Source organism: Periophthalmus magnuspinnatus, chromosome 6 (assembly GCF_009829125.3).
Source record: "Periophthalmus magnuspinnatus isolate fPerMag1 chromosome 6, fPerMag1.2.pri, whole genome shotgun sequence".
NCBI classification, from domain to species: Eukaryota; Metazoa; Chordata; class Actinopteri; order Gobiiformes; family Gobiidae; genus Periophthalmus; species Periophthalmus magnuspinnatus.
The window spans coordinates 26,429,527-26,451,122 of NC_047131.1; the positions used below are offsets into that span (position 1 = coordinate 26,429,527).

Sequence of the window (21,596 nt, forward strand, 5' to 3'; positions counted from 1 at the left end):
TTCTCCATGTTGAGTGTGTGAGGAGATTGGAGTAAGTGGCACCTGTGTTCCCATACGCTGCACATGAGGTCCGCCGAGGGCCAATCACATCACTAACGCAGACACAGATTGAGAATGTGTTGCCGATTGCTTTCTATTTCAGATGAGCCGCAGCGAGCAGGATTTTCATTTTTCTTCCCATTACCAAATAAAACGCCCCCCGCTGTTGGAGCTGACACACGGCAGAAAACACATTAATAGCAAAGGCAAACTTTTTAAGCAGCTGTCTAAGGCCGAGCGGGGCACAGCGGGTCTGAAAATGTGCTGTTTGTACCACTGAAAGCACTGCCTTTTCAAGAGGAATGTGACTGTGCCATAGAAATGTATGGCACTTAAAGGTCCTATATTACACAAAATGGATTCCTGTGAGCTTTTAGCCGTGTTATAATGTTGTTACCTCATCAAAAACATACCTGGAGTTGCGTTTTGTTTCATTCACACATGTTTGAGTAAGATTTTATTTTTAGGTTGTCTATATCTCCAAACCTCAAAATGCTCTGTTCCACCTTGTGATGTCATGAAGTGGCAGTTTTCAAGTTAACAGCTGCCTTTTACCTTTAGTTTAATAGAGTTTGGCAATTCCAGAGCTGAAATCATCAAAATTATTCGATTGAAGGTGTATGGAGTTTAAAAACACAGCGGACAGCACAGCACTTCCTGTATTACCACATGACATCACAAGGTGCAACAGAGTGTTTTCTGTTTGAGAGAAGAACTCAGTCTAAATTTGCAGAGTTTGTGTGTTAAACATGTGCGAATTAAAACAAAACACAACCCCAAGTATGGAAATATTATAACACAGATCAGAAAATAGTGTAATATGAGCCCTTTAAACTCACCTGACTCCAGCCAAATGGAAGGCACAAATTGTATTTGATAGATTAGGATTAAATATGAGTATGACATTTACTACTTTGAACCGAAAATCAAAATGAATAATGTCCCAAATGACTTTTTAACATTCTTTAAAGGTCTGCTTTTCTTTTGGAGGGTGGAGATGTTATTGCTTAGCTTGGAATGTTCCACAGTATAACAGTAAACCACCAAGTTATAGGTCAGGGGCTCATTTATAAAGCGCATACTAAAATGTAGTGCACCATGTTCTATGTTAATTTTGTGATCTATAACAAGACAACTAGAGGTGGGAATGAGCAGTCCAACTCTGAACTTTGCACATTGGGGTTTTCTGAAATGAGAAAAAAAAGCTGGTTGAACTCAGAAGTAAGCCATTTTGAGGACGTTTGTGTATACTCTTGTAGTAACAATCCCCAGATCTGTGGAGTGGCGAGCCCACACAAAGAAACAATGCATTTTTTTAAATCATCGCACTTTTTTAATGAACTTCGACTCAATAACATCTGCAGCTTTTTACCATCTAAAAAATATTGCCAAAAATTTAAGGTACACTTTCTAAACCAGACTTAAAGAGACTTATCCATGCATTTGTCTCCAGTAGGTTAGACTACTGTAACGGTCTGCTCACCGGCCTCTCCAAACGAGCCTTAAAACAGCTGCAGTACATCCAGAACACTGCTGCTCGGGTCTTGACCAGAGCCAGGAAGTAGGAGCACATGAGTCCTGTGCTCAGGTCTCTGCACTGGCTCCTGTGGTTCAGAGAATAGACTTTAAAGCAGCTCTGCTTGTGAACAAGTCTCTCCATGGCCTAACACTGACACTCTCTGACATGTTAGTGCCACATGAACCATCTCGCACTCTGAGGATTTCACCGGCCTCCTGCTGGTGCCCAGAGTCAGGATTAAACATGAGGAATCAGTGTTTCAGTTTTATGCAGCTAAAACCTGAAAAAGTCTTCCTGAAGATGTGAGACAGGCCTCTACTTTGACAATGTTTAAAACCAGGCTCAAAACGGTTCTGTTTGGCTGTACACATGACTGAAAGATTTCTACTCTGCACTCTTCTCTCTTAATCTAAATTTTGCAATGTTTATTTATGTTTTGTTTTCTTTGTATTAATGTATTCCTTATTCTCTAAAAAACTTTGAATTAATTGTGCTATACCAATAAACTGGCCTTGTCTATTTAGCGACATGAGTTTGAACTATGTGTTTTTCGTCTCCCACAGGCACCACAGTGATGAGAATGACAGCGTTTGATGCAGACGACCCGGCCACAGATAACGCCGCCTTACGTTACAACATCATCAGACAGTCTCCTGACAAACCCTCTCCAAACATGTTCTACATCGACCCTGAGAGTGGAGACATCGTGACCGTCATCTCCGCCAAGCTGCTCGACAGAGAGGTAGGCAAACAGCCGGATCAGCACTGGCTTTGGCACAAACTAACGCGGGATTATGTCACTATAGCGTCCGCTGGTTCTGAGTTTGAGCTGCTTCTACAGATCCATCTTTGAAAAGACTGTGACACTGAATACCTATATAAGACGGCAGGTGTGAAAGGTGATATATTTTCCACAAAACAGCTCTTTTTTTTAGTTGTTCATTTGATCTAAGACTAGCAGGAATTCTCACTTTGCAATTAATGGTGTTAAGCAAGGAAGATTATTATTTTTTTTTTCTATACTGAGACAATACAATCTAATATTTTGTGTTTAATTCAGAGCTGACACCTTTTGTTCTTTTTGTAGCTCCTATTGTGTAACTGTTTGCGTATGTGACACTTGGTTGCTATACCGACACATTGATTTTAAGTTTCTATTATCAGTTACGTGCCAGTTAAGAGACTCACTCGGCTGAATTGCGACTGCCGTTGTTTTGTGCTTGATTCACTCTTGTGTTGGCATGAGTTACGACTGTAGACTGTATATATAACTTATTAACCTAGCTAACCTGCTAGCCGCCACGTTCCAAACAGGAAGTGAGCACAGGCGCACTTCCGGCTCCACTGATTCTAGCTCCAATTCACATTACACTGGAAAATTGTCACCCCTTTCTCTGAAACTGCTGCTCATGATTTTGGTCTTAAAATGTTCATATCGACCCGTTCTACATGATTCTGCTATTTCTATTTCGCTATTATGTTTGTAACGCAAGATATAAACATTAATAACAGACAAATCAGGCGCCTTCTTCCCCACGAGGTCACTCCCGCTAGCGTTAGCAACAGGTTTGATTGACATTGTTGCCAAGTGCCCACTTTCTGCTAAACCAGCGGTGCAGGAGGGAAGGGGCGTTACCGTCAACAGCCTCGCTCTGTATTGGCTCTTTGGTTGCTATGATACTCACGGTCGGAATTCCTAATATGCAACTTGGCTCCAAATTTGCCGCTATAACTGCTAGCCTCGATGAGCTACATTTGACTAGCATCGAACGCTATAGGAGACATCACGCCCCCTTAGTCCACTTTTTTATACAGCTTGTGGTTTCGAGATTGCGACTGCTGTTGAACTTCGGTTTCCTTACACCTGAACACTACAATGCTATTTGTAATTACTAAAAGAGAAGCCCTCACGCTAACATGCTTCTGTTTGAAATTTTTGCCCTCTTTTAACTTTATTTTTTTTATGATTTAGACACAATACTCTCAAAATATGATGTTACACTCACATATTTAAGACCCGGCCTAATATGAAGTATACCATGTGCATGTATATTTAAAATCCTTTCCAACCACAGCGAGACAACGGCATGATTGCTTTTCTGAAGGGTGACCAATGGCAGAACATCGATTGGGCCTGGTGCTGGGAGTGGAGCATTAGCGTTGTCAGACACTTAGCGCATAGTTTAATTGAGGTGATACAAGCTCATGCACAGACTCTGGTGGTGTCCAACAAGATGCCCGCAAAAACCTGCCATCCGGAACCGAGCATGCCCACTGCACTGCACGGCCTGATGAGCTGCGAAACATACACCAGTGTTCAACAGAAGAGTAATTGATTAGAAATGACATGTCATCACTGTGGAGAGCGTTCACATGGAGAGAGTTTATGCGTTGAATGTTTTTAAAAAGAGATTGAATCCAGAAAGTAGCCATCTTTAATTGTCTGGAGGTAAATTAGGTGAGTGAAAGCCGCAACTTCCAATCCGGTATCCATCATTCTACCAAAACTAGGGATGCATGTACCACCCATTTTGTACAAATTTTGATACTTTGGCCTATTTGCAATGTCAAATCAACGCAGGACAAAAAGTGGGAATTGCATTTAACACATAACATACAACAAAACTTCCCCATAAATGCAAACTCTTTCACCTATATTAAAACTGAAATCATGGTTTCTGTTTAATCTCGTTGCTCTTAAACCTTGTGTTGAATACTGTGAGTTATAGACAAGAGATGAATGTGTTTGTCAGTATTTATTTTAAGTTGTCTTCACTGCAACCGGCTACTTCAGTAACATGCTACAGCTGTCCATATACCTGCGACAAGAGGCCCTTGTACTCAGTCTTTTCAGTGACATATCCTGCCTTCCATCTATGACAGGAGTCTCAAACTCGCGGCCTGGGGGTAAATTGCGGCCCGCGAGACGATATTTTGTGGCCCGCAAACAATATGAAAGTTAGTGTGGCGTGTAGAAGGCTCCGCCAAATCGGTTAACCCCAAACACACGTGTCACTCGCACTGTGTACTCCCGTCACAAAAGATTCAACGAATAATTATGTATGTCCTCAAAATCCACAAGAATTGGCATATTTATTCATGTATGTTGAAAACAGCAATGACTTTTGAGAAGATTTTAACAACGCTTTTTTTGTGGAATACCTGATGCAGCTCAACCTCGCCCAGACCCTGCCTCCTGTGGCCCCGAGATAATTTGAGTTTGAGACCCCTGATGTATGACCTTGTACGAACAGTATATAAAATTAGGTGAGCCTTCTATAGATAGTAACTTTCTCAGAGTATACCGTATTTTCTGGAGTATAAGTCGCACCAGTCAGAAAATGCATAATAATGAAGAAAAAAACACATTTCTCATATAAATCGCATCTGAGTATAAGTCGCACCCTGGGCCAAACTATGAAAAAAGTACTTATAGTCCAGAAAATATGGTAAGTTCCAAGAAGGCTCCTTTTGTTACGTAACACATGTACCTGCTGTCTGTACTTTGTCTGTACTTTGCACTCTTCTGATATCAGACAATGACTTTGTTCAACTCTCTGCCTGGTCTCGAATCGCTTCCTTCACAATTCCAAAAACAAATGCACTATTTTACATATAAAGGTGCGTATTTATCTGTCCTGGCATCTAGTTAGCAAGTATTTACAAGTATGTACAAGTATAGCAACCTCTAACGCTATTTAATAAAGCTTCCGCAGAGTAACGGCATATCAATTGGATATGCCATACAGCTTTCATCCATTTCTGTGATGGAGAGAGTTCTTAAAATGTAATGAGTTTCTCCATTGAGTATTTTAATATTTTTAAAAAAGACTGAATCCCCAAAGTAGCCATCTTTAGTTATTTGGAGCCAAGATTTAATAACATAATGTCCAAGTTCTGTTGCTGGAATATGCTGCGTTGGAACGAGGCATTGGGCCAGACAGTAGCTTGTTTGTGGACGTGATAAATGTGTGAACTAAAACAGTTTCCCGGGGTACTTTTATACTCCATAGGTGATGACGGCAGTAGTTCTACACATGCTTTCCCAACACTTTTGTTCCTGGCTCAGAAATGCCGGATAGTCCTTCTGGATAACTTTGGCTACATTGTTTATTGGATCATTTTCTCAACGTAATTGCAGTTGGCACAGGTGTGACTGTACATTGTGCCATTAATCACTGACAACCATTTACTCATTATTCCTCCAAGTCCCAAACATACCTACGGCTGATTTATTTAGTTATTTCAGACACAAATTTGGCCAGGGAGAGAAATCCACAACCACCAATACCTTTCCAGCTAGAGTTTTCCAAATGTGTTGCAGTCAAACAATCTGAAACTTTCTTGTGCTTTGAACCTGTAAATATTCTTATTACTTTCTTATATTTTCTGGACTATAAATTGCTACGAAGTATATAGCAGCAGCCAAAAAATGCATAATAATGAAGAAAAACAAAAAACAAAAGTCGCACTGGACTATAAGTCGTATTTTTGGGGAAAGTTATTTGACAAAATCCGAGACCAACAACAGACATTTTATCTTTAAAGGCAAGTTATAATAATAATAAAATAGAGAACAACAGGCTGAATATCAGTACAGCACGCTAATGTAACACATTTATTCAGCTACATGAAGCATTGACAGAACTGAACACATGTCTGGTTTGTTAACTTAAGATATTAACAGTTAATCAGAGAACTAAAGCATAAAAAAACAAGCTAACAAGTTTACTCTCGAGCTCACTCCAAATCACTAAATCATTGAACATCATTGAATTGAATCATTGAATTCTTCATCCTCGGTGTCGCTTCTGAAAAACTCCGCCAACTCCGGAGGTACATGAAGCGCTCTTCCCTCTTCTGTGTGGCTGCCATCAGACTCAACAGAATATACTTTTCTTTTAGGGAAAATTTTTGTTCAGTCTTTCTCAGATGTGTTTTAAATTTTATTATTAGACATAGTAAAGTGACAGGAAAGTATTTGAGAAGTGACAGGAAAGTTTTTTGTAAAGTAATGGGAAAGTTCTTAAACTGAGCAAGACAGTGTTTAAAGAGTGCGAGAGAGAGTTTTTAAAGGGTGGAAACGAGTGGGTGAGAGAGTTGCAGATTGGGTGATTATTTATGTTTTGATTTGTGTGATTTTAATGTCTTTCTTATTCTGTAAAGCACTTTGAATTACCTTGTGTACGAATTGTGCTATACAAATAAACTTGCCTTGCCTTGTCTAAATTATCGTAATGCATCTGAGTATAAGTCGCACCCCCAGCCAAACAATGAAAAAAGTGCAATTTATAGCCCAAAAAATACGGTACATATATTGTCTTAGAACCACTAACAAGTTCATCTTTTTTCTGGATCAGCGGTGATGCCCAATCCTGGTTTCAATGGTGCATTCTCATTCAAACCCACAAAGAAAAGATAATACAAAAAGATCATTTTGCACGACTGCTTGTTAGCAAGTGTAGTCTTAATGGTAAATGGTCACTTTTCCACCTTCAACGTATTCAACATCATCATTAACATCAAGAAACACTCACCCATTCACACAGATTCATACACCAATGTCCGTAGACACTGGGGGCGAGTTGGGTTATGTGTCTTGCCCAAGGAGACACCGACAATATTCATCTATGGGGGCTGAATCTGACCACTCAACCAATGCCGTTTATGTCTAAAGTGGGATTCAAACTGTTGACCTTTGGATCAGTGCACAAATGCTCTACCAACTGAGCCACTGTCGCAATACTGTAACTTTCTCCAAACCACTAATCTGATTTGATAAAGCTTCTGCAGAGTACTGGCGTATCCTCTTGGCTACCCAACTATTGTGGTTCAGACATTACAAAAGTCAGGGCCAGCAAGTTTAGCATAGACGACAGAAAATTTGAAAATAAATAGAAAAGTTTGTTGGCGTTAAGTCTTTGGTTACAGTTGACTTGGAGTTGTAAGTGTGTTTGACTAGACACTTCACCTGCCCTGGGGAAAGCACAAAGCAATCCACAGAAAATTGGAAAATCCATTTTGTCACATGAAATCAGTGTTTCGGCCTGTAGTACTGTCTCTGGGGCGTAAACTTCTGTCTTGATATGCACATTTATTCCACCCCTATGTTTGTACCCGTCACTTTTAAGGCTCGTTCTTGTATTACATGAAACAAACTTGATCAATAGCAGCCTGTGATTTGACCAAAGATTGCGTCTAAGGCTGTTTTCATGTTCTCTGGTACTAGTAATATCAAGGTACTGGTAATATCTATGGCCATATTTAGGATGTGTGCAAGTTTAAAGGTGTTTTGGAACCGTCACGTTTGTTTCCTTGCAATTTTTCTGACATTTAACTTACATTTATTCAGCTGGTCTTATTATTGTAGGTAGAATCATAATCAGAAAAAAATACAATTAGTTATTTTTTATTTATCCTTAAATATCTAGCTCTTGATGAATATGGACAATACTGCAATCTTCATGTTTTGATACATTTTAACGCAGTTTAAAACAAGATTGGAAACCCACCTCTTCTCCCTGGCATTTAATTCTAGCTGCACAGGATATTTTTGAGTGTTTTTGCGTTTTATTGTTTAATTGTTCTTTGCCTATGTGTTGTATCATCTGTTTTTTTTGTATGTTTTGTTGACTTTTGTGTGAAGCACTTTGGGCAGCTCAGCATTTATGAAGTAGTGTTTTTTCCCCTCGTATTTAACTTACTGTATTTAGTTTGATTCATGCATGTTTGTGTAATCTTGTATCCTCCTGCGTTTGAGTCTCAAGTGCTAAGATCGCTTCTGTCTTTACTTACCCCCATCCCCGCCCACATGTCTGTACGTTCTTGCCATTATTTGAACTATTTAGATTCTGAGTTACATTTAGGCTTTCAATACGTCTCATGGTCGTTTTCCATAAACACATGTAAATTAAAATCTGATGTTCGCCTATGTGGGGCCTGTCAGTGCTGTCATTTTGAACAGAAACTCAAGGACCTGTTTCTATTAAGCCCGTTTCGATCAAAATTAGGCTACAGTTTGCAGCAAAATGTAAATGAATAATCTACATGTGATATCGTTTAAAGGGCACATATTACACTATTTTCTGATCATTTACCTCCTGGAATTTCCAATCTGTACTAAACAAAAGGTGAAAGATAGTGGTTAACTTGAAAAACGTCATGACATCGCAAGGTCGAATGGAGCATTTTGAGGTTTGGAGATGTACAGAAGACAAACTAGTAATAAATGGTTACTGAAACACGTGTGAATGAAACAAAACAGAACTCCAGGTGTGTTTTTGGGGACGTAACAACATTCTAACATGGATAAAAGTTCATAAGAGTTAATTTTTGCGTAATATAGGACCAGGGCCGGCTCTAGCTTTCATGCAGCCCTAAGTTGAATTTGTCTCTGGGGCCCCTGACAGCGGATGCCTTCTCGCTCAGCTGTTGGTAATTCACATTTGGCAACAGTATGACTCTGCTCTCATCACCTTGACCAGTTTTATTTGTGTTTATATGACCTCTGACTGAAAACATCCAGAATGTCACAACTACCAGTCACAAAAATGGCAGACAAACATATAAGGGGAGGTTAAGATTTTTTAAATTCTAGACATGTTTTCTTCATTTCTGGTGGATTTTAATGTGTTCCAGTTGGCGAAAGTGGGTTTAAAGGGTCATTGCACTGGTGTAAACACATAGCTGCCCTCACCTCTCAAAAACAAACTGGAGCAGTAGATGTTTTGCTACTATAGATATAAAACAAATGCAATCGTTTGAGAGGGATAAACACACAAGCCCTGTGTCCAATAAAACTTGATATGTTCTGTTATTTTCAGTATAAATGTATGGGCTCTTGGGGCCCTCTGCTGGCCTCGGGGCCCTAAGCAGCTGCTTTATCTGCTTATAGGCTGGGCCGGCCCTGTATAGGACCTTTAATACTAAGATCCAGAAAACGCATAATGTCCTTTTCCGATAGCACATTATTTATACTTATCAGTTTAACCAACACATTTTCACCTACTTTCTTAGAATATGTACGTCCCATATATGTCCCATGTATGTCAGGTACTCAAACAGATATAAGCACCTAAAAATCTACATAAAGACATGCAACAACACATTTGAACACATTTGAAATCTCTGTATGCCGGAGAAGTTTAATTAGAGAGGAAACGTGCTCGAGAGCTGTGAGAGATGAGTCATTAGCTCTGGTGAGCATGCCTGCCCTTTTGGCCCGTGTGAAAGACAAACATATGGTGCTATCAGAGTGTGAGTGGATGTGCGCCTGACAGAGGAAGTCACATCTTCACAGGAACGCCAATCACACGCTGCCGATCCGGACTGCCAAAGAAACTAATTATTCATGATGGGTTTTTTTATCCAGAGTTTTGCAGTCAGCTGTGCTTTCATATGCTCCACCGTGCCGCACTCTTTTACAGAATCAGAGGAGATGAGTGGAGGCAGGTCCACGGGGGGCGCGGGTTGCTCTGTAAAGTCTTCTCTATAACACGATGTGGTTCACTTGGGTTAAGTGACGTACAGGACTGTGCAGAAGATTCGGTTCTATATGAAAGATATGATTTAGAGTAATTACGTTACCTGTAAGATCTGCCGTAATTCAGTTCATATTTTGTCCATAAGTTTATAGCCATGCAATCATAAATCATAATTATGAAATGGACAGATATTTGGTAAGTTGACAACTAATTTATTGATATTTATTTAAAACCTGAATGAAAATGCACTAAAATAAAAAAAAAAGAATAATCATAAATAAATTAAATAATAATAATAACAATAATAATAATACAAAAAATCAACTAAAGCACCCACTATCTCAGTAGCCTCTGGTGTGGTTATCTGCACTTTGAGCAAAAAAAAGAGAAAATAATAAAAGTATTGAGATAAATAGTAGACTTCTTATAAATTCATCAGTTTGTCTCGTTGTTTTGTGGATGAAATAACAGTTGCAGCTTTTCACAGATCCAAAAGTCGACCCTTCGAATCCCGCTCTCATCATAAACATAATGAATGCTGTTGTTGTGTCCTTGGGCAAGACGTTTACCCCACGTTGCCTACAGTGTGTGTGTACACTGATGTATGAATGTTTGTGAATGGGTGAGTGGTTGATTGAGGTAAAGTGCTTTGAGTGTCTTGCAGTAGGAAAAGCGTTATATAAAAATGCAACCATGTACCATTAGGTTTGAAACAGGCCTATTTTACGGCTCTTTTGCAGTTGAAAGTAACAGAGCACATGCAGCTAACTGTGATTGGCTAAACTGTATCACACTGACTCAGCTAAACGTCTGTTCTCATGACAAATCTTCTTAACAGCAGAAATGAGTTTGCCAGGTTTGTCAGCTTTGAGTAAAACTAGACCATCAGTCCCTCACCTGTGATGCCAGTCGGCTAACACCTCTGACGTGAGTAAAATCAAAGTGTATTGGTGGGAGGTGTGCGAAGATGAGCTGAGGTGCATGTGGCTCATTTTCCTGTCTGTTTCGCACACACACAGCGGTCTTTGTGACGTGGGGGCAGTGTGTGTAAGCGGAGAGGACAGACGCTAATGGCACACTGACTTTGTGACTGGGTAATGCTCTGTGGCCAATCTGGAAGCTGTCAGAGCAGAGGATGGTCAATCGATGGAGCCCGCCATCCCCGGCATGTTCCACAGCGGTGAGGACACACGACCAAGAGGATGCCTTTATCAGAGTATGAACAGGAGTGTTTTTATATACATTTCATATTCAAGTTCAAGGTCTATCATTTACAGGAATACTATTTATTTATTTATTCATTTATTTATTGTTTTGTTTATTGTTTTATTTATTTATTGTTTGTTTTATTTATTTTGTATTTATTTATTTTTATTGTTTGATTTATTTATTATTTTATTTATTGTTTTATTTATTATCTTTGTTTTATTTATTCATTTGTTTATTATTTTATTTATTTGTTTTATTTTATATATTATATATTATTATTTTATACTTTATTAAACCACTGCTTTAAAGAAGACCTATTGCACTTGTGAGTGCGATATAGTTATAATCTATGACACCCGTGGATCATTACATTATAACTTGTACATTTTAAATAACAATATTCATCTAAAACAATTTAATAAAAGAAACAGGTCGGCTGGTTTCTGCGTTAGAAAGCTGAGGTATCCAATTGGAGCTGACGTCGTCGTAAACATCATCATAACAAAGAGCCGATAGCTGCAGATCACGCTAGCAAGAAGCAGATTTTATTTCATTTGTATCAAAATGACTGCACGGTGCTGCCGAATTCTACACGTGTCATCGCTTACGAAAATAAAATTGGAGAGCGAAGTGAATACAGAGCGGTGGACTTATGATGGTGGCGGCGGCGGTGAAAATGGAGATTGATCGGCAACATAGCATCTCGAAAATAAGCGATTAAAGATTGCTCAAACATGCACGAATCACTCCAGATACAATGTCAGGTGGGTAAATGATGAAGGGAAACACGTAATATGGTTAAAAGCTCTAAAAAGTCAGTTTCTCATAATAGGTCCACTTTAAGTTGCACTATGTATTTAGATGGAGCTATCGCATGACTTTTCCACACCCATCTTTTATGTACTCAAAGGTGTTTTGATTGAATAAATAAATAAATATATAGATTAATGAATAAATAAATAAATGAATGAATTAATGAACTAAACAAATGTAAATAAATACATACATACATTAATAAGTGAATACATAAATAAATAAACTAAATAAATAAATAAATGAACTAAATAAATACATACATAAATAAATGAACTAAATACATAAATTAACTAAATAAATAAATAAACAAATAAATAAATAAATAACTGGAAGGAGAAGCTTACATTTAGCCAAACATACGGTATTTGCTGTGTACTTTGTATGTTGAATTCTCTTGTGTAAATGAATAAATAAGGACAATACAGTACAGTACATTCACAGTATACTGTAATAATCCTTGTGCACTTTAGTGTTTATTGTTGTCTACTGCAGAGTTTATAGAAAACATGTCATTTGTGAGCACATGGTATGCACCTGTGTGTACATGCATGTGAGTGTACATATGTTTACATGACATTATCTGCTCAGCTGGGCTTTACAGGAGACACTGGATGAATGCAGAGACACGTGAGAGCTGAGAGTGATGTGACTGTAGGAGCACAGACACACTTTACCCTGTGTGCGCTTTAGCCTGGCTCTGGAGGTGTGTGGACAAATAGGAAAACATGGTAGTGTAATGGTGGTCTCACTACGGCGCTGGCAAAGATGGACCAAATTTAACTGTGATACCATTATTGTGAAAAAAGTAACATAATAATTTGAGCATTCATTTATTGACACCCTGACCAAACCCTTTCAGTCACATGGTCTAATAGATCACCATGACTCTACTTTGTGATCGGCTTTTAAGTTAATGGACTTAAACAGACAGATAAAAAGTACTTTACATTTGGGATTTAGGAGTGTAAAGATTGAACTGAAATGTAGTATGTCAACAATGATCATGATTATACTCTGCCTGGGCAAAAAAAAAAGTCACCACCTGGATTTAACTAAGCAAATAGGTTGGGGTCACTGCAGTTGGTCCGGTCTAGGTTCAGCAACAGTCTGCTCAAAGAAAGAGGTCAGCTGACACCTGAATATACTGAATGACCAGGTTATTCCATCAATGGATTTTTTCTTCTCTGATGGCACGGGCATATTCCAAGATGACAATGCCAGGATTCATCGGGCTGAAATTGTGAAAGAGTGGTTCAGGAGCATGAGACACGATTTTCACACATGGATTGTCCACCACAGAGTCCAGACCTTAACCCCATTGAGAATCTTTGGGATGTGCTGGAGAAGCTTTGTGCAGCGTCAGACTCGACCAACATCAATGCAACATCTTGAGGAAAAATTAATGCAACACTGGATGGAAATAAATCTTGTGACATTGCAGAAGCGAAATCGAAACAATGCCACAGAGAATGCACGACGTAATCAAAGCTAAAGGAGTATGTGACCTTTTTTTTTTTTTATTTGGCAGTGTATTATGTGAACTTCTTATGACTATATCGACAGCTGAATAATCATGATTATCGCTTTTATTATTATTATTATTATTGCTATTGTTATTATTATTACCGTTGTTATTATTATCATTATTATTGTTGATGTTATTATTATTATTATTATTTTGTATTTATTTATTTTATTTATTATTATTTTATTTATTTTTTGTATTTTATTTACTTTTTTTTTTTTTTTCAGGCTCATGGTCCATTTGTTTCTCTACAACTGAGTATTCATCGAGCTCTAGCCCAAAACTAAACCTCTGAAGCTTTACACTGAAAAGTCACACTGCACATCCCCGCTTTTAACCCCCAAAAACCTCCACTGAAGCCTAGAGCGTCCCATTTGTGACACGGGACTAAACTAGCTCTATTTATCTTAAACACACATGTCACCACTTCACCGCAGTGTTTAAATCGGGCATTTCTGTGCATTACGTTGTTTCCCCTCGGTCTATCTCCTTCCTGTTTCTCCTCCATGTCGGCATCTTGCTCCTCTGTCAACACCGCTCTGTGGACATCCAATTACTCGCAGGTCATAGAGTAGCAATTCTATTCGGAGCCCCGCCATTCAAACAACCATTCAAATTACATCCTTCAAGAGTCCCCGCACTGCAAAATGTTGTTTCCGAACTACCTTTTTCTCTCAGGTCCGGCTCCTAATCTGATCCCGCAAACATAATTGAATGTCAGACGTCACGTAACCGCGCTTCCCCTCTCGCTTCAATTAGCATCTCGTTTCCTGGTGTCACCGCACGCAGACACAAAGCGGGCGGAGGAATATTTACTCCTCTCAGGTAGAGGCAGCAAGTTATTGTATCATGTCATTTATATGCAAATAATACAGCGGCAAGAACACACTGATAAGATTTCATTACAGCAGATCTGATGCTCACTTCACTTTATAAACACTCCTTTCATTCTCCTATTAAGATGGAGAGATTGGAAATACGCAGGCGGCTGATTGGTCGAAATGGAGATGCAATACTGAGGTGGAAGTGTAAGTATAGATCGAGGTAAGAGCAGGTCTATAGCGAAGGATTTTAGACGCAAGAGTCCCAATATTGTCGAAAATACCTACAAGGCTTCTTAAGAGTCTGAGCTTTATGTGAAGTGTTTTCCCAGAAGTGAAAAAAACAAAAAAAAACAAAACAGATGAATCACAACAACTTTAGTAACACAACAAATGTTTTATTCCTGGCACTGCACTTTGTATCGGAGTGCACTGAATCCATAGCTAAACTTGAGAGGACGTGTGGCGGAGGTAGATGTTAATAAAGTTTGCGTTTATAGTAAGAGGAGCAGCAGGAGATATTGTGTAGGTAAACAGAAAGAAGTACACGCAGGTGGAGCGGGGGGTGTGTTTGTGACGGTTTGCTCTGAGGTAACGTGTAGACGGAGCGGGTTGCGGTGGAGGAACAGATGGAGATTTTTGATGCGGCCATTGCTACCTGTGGTTTTGGGATGTTAACACTTTTCAACAGTTATTAATTAATTAATATGTGTTGTTCTTGTAGTAGTAGGAGTAGTAGTAAGAGTAGTAGTAGTAGCAGTAGTAGTAGCAGTAGCAGAAGAGGTAGCAGCAGTAGTAGTGGTGGTCGTAGAGGCAGGCAGTAGTAGTAGTAGGCGTAGTAGGCGTAGCAGTGGCGGTAGCAGTAGTAGTAGTAGTAGCAATAGAGGTAACAGCAGTAGTAGTAGCAGTAGTCATAGTTGTAGTAGTAGTAAAAGTAGTAGTTGTAATAGTACTTGTAGTAGCAGTAGTAGTAGTAGCAGTAGTACCAGCAGCGGTACTAGGAGCAGTAGTAATAGCTGTTGTAGCAGCAGTAGCCGTTGTAGCAGCAGTAGTAGCCATAGCAGTAGTAGCAGCAGTCCCAGTAGTAGTAGTACTAGTAGTAGTGGTAGAAATTTTAATTGAGCCATTTACAGAAGGTTATAGATGCAGAGGGCAAAAAATGCACCACTTCAAATAATATTTTTAAAAATGGCTGTAAATAAATTCTCATTTGTTTTATTATAACTCACTCACTTACATTATTTGGATTTTTTTTTCTTTTTTTTAATCTCCATGGAGACACACATGCTTCTCTTCACTAGAAAAGTCCCATGGTGAATAGACATTTAATTGAACTGTATGTTTTAAATGAAAGGCTTTTAATGCACAGGATGTTGAATCAACTGAGACACATAAAACGCAGTAATCACCTAATCAGCTCCTCATGCACTTTTCTTATTCCCTTCCTTTGTGAGCGGCCCCTTAAATGTTCTCCTCCTGCTCATACTTAATAATGTACAGTTATATTCAAGTAAAAGGCTTAAACATACGGCTTCAGATTGTTTCGTGTCTGAAGAGGCCTGAGTAGCAGATAAATATAGAAAGCTCCTGAGTAAATTACGGCCGATAAGAGTGAGTCATGCCCACGCTTCGGTCAGTCTGTACAACTCCAGCAGCTCTGATCAATGCCGCGTACATTGCGCTCATTTGTTCTCCCAAAACAACAAGGTGCACCCACGTCTGAGGCACTGATGAAAAGCCCCCCCCCCCCCCCCCCCGCGCCCCTGTACCCCCCTCCTTCATCCGTCCTTCCACCCCTTTCACTCCCTCCATCACGCCTGTGTCCAGTTGCATTAGTCAGGAAATGAGATTCCTTCTAATTAATTAGATCTCCGAGTGCTAAAGATGAAGATTACATCCCAATGAAGGTTAGAGGTGTCAATCACAGTTTTTTTTAGGTGGAGCATTCGTCTAGATAAATTGCAGCTGCAGGGTATTGTGGGTAAAAGTGTGTGTTCTAGTTTCGTCTGTCTCCTGGCTTTAATTGAGTCTCAGCAAGGCTTCGTTTGAGCCTGAACAAGAGAAATGTTCTCCAGCAGAGGCACCAGATGGTTTTACACTCTTTAAGTCAAATAAAACTGTGAATATATGCAGCGCAAAACATACAACAACCAAATCTTAAATGTAGCAGTGGCATTCAGACAACATTTGAACAAGTATCTGAAAGCATTCTATTTGAACTTTTACTTTTTTTTTTTTTTTATGGTGGTACGGAATAAGCACGTACTGAAAATTCACTTATGGATTTTGTCTTAAAACGGGAAAAAGGGACGAACTTTATTTTAAACAATAACATATTAACCTTATGCATTCTAAGCATCCTAATTATTCACTGTGATGAGTTTATAAGTGCTTTTAACTGTCAAAAGCCAAAGAAGAGTTTTTCTTTGATAGTAAAATGAACTTCAACTAGCATGCTACATCGCACTTCCTGATTATCAAACAATAAAGTCCTTTCTAATTAGATGCTGCCATACTTTGCCCTCAAGGACTGTTCATGCACTATATCTATACTCACCATAGACTGTACATATAAATGGACATAGCTAACATAGCTGCTAGCCAATGCCTTCCAAATATGGGCGCGCTTCTGGCTCCATCGGCTCTGGCTTCAATTAACTTTACATTGAAAAATTGTCACCCCCCTTTAATTGCTACAGTGAGCCTCATCATTTTGGTTTTAAAATGTTCGTATTAACCCGCTCTACATGATCCTGGTGTTTTTATTCTGCTATTTTGTCTGTAATTCAAGATATGAACATTAATAACAAACAAATCAGGCGCCTTCTTTCCCCAAGGTCACCCCCGCTAGCGTTAGCAACTGGTTTGATTGACAGCGTTGCGGGCAGTACTGGGCGTTACTTTCAACAGCCTCACACATCAGCAAAGTGGCTGCCTTCAAAGGGCCAGATGTAAAATAAATATAACTACTTTTTAATATTGTTAATTAACTGATTCTGTATTTATTTCTCATTCAAGTTAGAAATATGGCATATGCATTTGCTTAGATGTAAAAATATGGCTGTGTAATTGCATATGTCCTGATAAACTAGACCATCATACCTTGTAATTTACCCTGTCGGGGCCACATAAAATGATGTAGAGGGCCAGATTTGACCCATGGGCCTTGAGTTTGACACATGTGGTCTATGGGCAAAACACATTTTGCACTAATGCGAGTGAAAAAACTGGTACTTTTACAAAACTTTTTAGTAATTTCATTTTTTTCTGACAAGCAAAACAGGTGTATGTCTTTGTAAAGTATTGTAAAGAGTGTGGTATATAGAATAATTAAGACAACGCATCTGGTCTTAAGCCTAATCACCTGTCAATTTGTCAAATAAAAGCAAAAACACATTCTTATATGAAACACCTACAACAAAAATACCTCCTAATAGAACCTGCCGTGCACTTTGAGATTGACAGCAGAACAGTCAAATACATTCTGTTCTCAAATCAACCGAGTGGCAATATATTCTGAATAACAAGCACATTCAAATATTAGCCTATTCAAATGCATACAGAAGAAAATACCTGAGACCTTTTTAAAATTCACAACCAATCTACAGGAGTGAAGAGCGGTGACTTGTCCCGCGGACGTTCTGAAAGAGGAGAGGGAGAGGAGGAGAGGAGAGAGGGAGGATAAAGCCGACTGACAGAGGAGCCAAGAAGGCAGGTGAAGACACACAAGGCAGAATAATTAGGGCCACACTCTGGGCTGGAGGGAAGAGGAGGAGAGATGGTCATGAGGCTAAAAGAACCGCACGCACTGGACTCCCTCCTGAGGTGAGCTAAATAAACGCATTATAATATCAACTACAGTTATGCAACGTAGCAACTGTACCATTGTTATCACCAGGATGTGTTTAAACCTGCTGTGATTTAAGATTTCACGTGTCATATTTTTTGTTTTATTTAAATGAATAAATGTCTGAAAGTCCTTACCATTTGCACATCAATATTTCATTTTAAGAAACCCCTCCATTTTTGCAAAGAAATAATTTACTTACGGATTCAACTACTAAGTAAAATGAGATAAAGGAGCCGGCCGAGGAGCTGCACTGAGAAGATAACTACGGAAAAACTAAGCGGGATATTTTTTCATCCCATTTTATAAAGTAAAAACTGAGTGTTACAACTTCAGAAAGTGGAAGAAGTACTTTGACTTTGGAGTTGATATGGGAGCCAGGTCCCAGCTGTCACAGTGGCTCAGGGGTCCTGCTTCAGTGAGTGTGGCTGAGTGTCTGATAAATCCTGTGGCCTCAAAGATAAGAAGTGCACCTGGACAGGAGACCCAAGTCACTCACATTGTGCCAAATGGAAAAATAGAGCTTTGGCATTTTTAGTGTTAAAGTCAACTGGTCTTTTTTATGGATGTGTAGTGTATGACTGAATAAAATATAGACGATTAATGATAATATGGAAACTAATTGAAATTACGCCACCCCTCTCACAAAAAAAAAGTCTTCAAATGCACAATATTGTAAAAAAAAAAAATAAATAAATAAATAAAAGTAAAAAAAAAACCCTCTCCAAATGTACAATATTGCAAAATAAATTAATAAAAATAAAAACCCTCTCCAAATGCACAATATTGTTTAAAAAAAATTAAATTAAATAAAAAAAAATAAAATAAAAATTAAAAAACCCCTCTCCAAATGCACAATATTGTAAATAAATAAATAAAACTCTCCAAATGCACAATATTGTTTAAAAAAAAAAAAAATAAGGTGCAGATTAAAACTTTAGTATTAGTTTGTATCTATAATGAGTGATAAATGTTATTTATTTAACTCTCTACAGCTCAAAACTTATTACAGTGCAGAAAAATGCCAGAATATTCTCCCAATTGTAAATAAATTGTACACTTGACAAATATTGAGCCCCAAAAAGTACTGTTCCAGCTAACATATACTGAACTATAAGTCGATATAGTAATTCGCGTAACAGGCTTAATGTAGCGTAACTGTAGGCCATAAGTGCAGATTGGCAGACACATTTATACACTCACAGTTTGCCCCAAAGTAGTTATGGCATATGACCAATGTGAGTGATTGAGGAACAAATCTATACAGTTGTCCCTCACTATAACACCTAAAAGGTTAATCTTTAGTGGCCTCGCTGTTTCGTGATTTTTTTTAAGTATGAGCGTGCTTTGTGTTGTACGTCCTGATTGGCTAAGAGACTGTAGACCATTGTCCATCAGTCTCCTCCGTGCCGTGTCTCCTGTACAGTTCAGAATGTGTTCAACCAAATTTGCATAATTGTTGGATCGCAGTGTGACTCTGAAGTGCTGTATGTTTGCAAGTTTTCTCCCCGACAAAACCCACAATGTCGAAACAAAGGTTTGAACTTTGAGAGAGTTTAAACAAGAGAGAAATGTGAGAAAATGTTAATGCCTGTGTGAGAAAAGTGTATAAAGTGTGTGGTGAGGGGTTTTACAGCTGCAAAACATATAATAATTGTAAAAAATAAAGCTGATACTTCGCAGATTTCTCCTACTGTAGGATATTTTTAGAACTTAAAACCCACGATAAACCAGGGACCACTGTAATGCAATGTAAAAAATATGTGTCTAGACATAAGACCAAGACTTGGAGACATTACTTGGAATAAAAAAAGCTATTTTCAGTCTATATTGTTTCTACATTATGCAAAATTCCTCTGTCAAAGGTTCCTCTATATTCAGCCTTGACTTTTTTTGTATCTGCAGACTATTTGAAAGTATAGCACTCATTAGTATGCCTGTATCTACATAAAACTGTATGTTGAAAAATCATTTTTTTAATCACCTTTAATGGAGGGGTCTGATTCCTGATCCGTCTGCACTGCTAATAGTAATTTACTCGACTTGCTGATGCAGAGTAATTTTAACTAGATACAGAGCTGCTGCTACAGTTTTGAAGGCTCTGAAAAGTCTGACTCACATTTGTCACGGCTGAAGTGAGTGAAGAAAGTGCCACTCTGACGGGGACAATAAAAGTGCCTCTGTCTGTCTGTCTGTCTGAAGCCGGAAGAGCTACCACAGGCCCCTGCATCTTCAAATCAAACGATTCGCTTTAATTCTGGTGTCAAGGATTATAGAGATTTGAGCAGATCCTATTGAAAAGCTTACATACTCTTTGTGGATGATATGCGGAGCAATTTGACTTTGATATAAATCCCTCAAAGACGAAACAGAAAACTTGTTACACTGCCACACTCGATGTCAGTTGCTGAGTAGAAGCTCTTTGAGTTCCTGACATCTTGTATTGAGCTGTCAGGGCGTGCGATGTGTTATATGTTCCACACTGACTGGGTTTAACACATTTATTCAGTCACATAATTACAGTCAATGAGAACCACTGTGTTAGCATAATAAAACAAGGTGCAGACGTAGTATCTTAGGTGTAATATTATGACTTCTCAGACCAGGAACACACTACGAGACTGCAATTAGGACCATGTCAGACTCACTCCGATCTGTGTTTTTATTGCTTTAAAAAAAATACCTTGAAAAACATAAATTATTTGCGGTTAGCGGGGTTGCCTCTCCACAGACTTCAACTAGAAATTAGCCTGATGGCACCATAGAGACAGATAAGCAAAAAAGTAACTTGAGATGGGAATGGTACCACAATGTATTATTTCTGTCTCTTTCTATACATATATAATTAACCACTGGGTCAAAAATCTACCAAAAGTGTACTTTTTTCCAGAATAATTGCATTTAGAATGGCTCTACATTATAATAAAAGAGACTGCCTATAGTAGAAATTAATAAAAACCCTGGGTATTAAGACAATTTCCGTCTGACAAACTGATTCGCTTTGAAAATAGCAAAACACTGTAGTTTAGTTTAAGAGGTGCAAGGTCTCTCACAGCTATACTAATTAAACAGTAATCATTATCTCCTATTTGTTTTTGGAATGGACGCGCTCCACACAATCAGTTCCAAATGTACGCATAATTATTTCTTGTGCCAATTCCCTGCTTTATCTGCAGCAGTGGTGTCATTTTAATTGGAACTTAATGAGGTTTACCTAGTGATTCTAATTAAGCATAACATAGCCACTGTTGGAGGTGACCGTAGGGTTGATAAAAGTGCAGGATCCAGAATAGAGGGGACAGTGGTGGAGAGCGGAGCTATGTGCCTGCCTCATCAG

General features: G+C 38.7%; 1 protein-coding gene across 2 annotated transcripts in view; it reads left to right on the forward strand.

Moving 5' to 3' along the window:
- Positions 1-21,596, forward strand: part of cdh13 (cadherin 13, H-cadherin (heart)) — a 334,193-nt gene that overhangs the window by 197,400 nt on the left and 115,197 nt on the right. For both annotated transcript variants that reach the window (XM_055222714.1, XM_055222713.1), the window contains one exon: positions 2,122-2,300. In XM_055222714.1, coding sequence (XP_055078689.1) covers positions 2,122-2,300 — 179 coding nt within the window. The remainder of the gene's footprint in view (positions 1-2,121; positions 2,301-21,596) is intronic.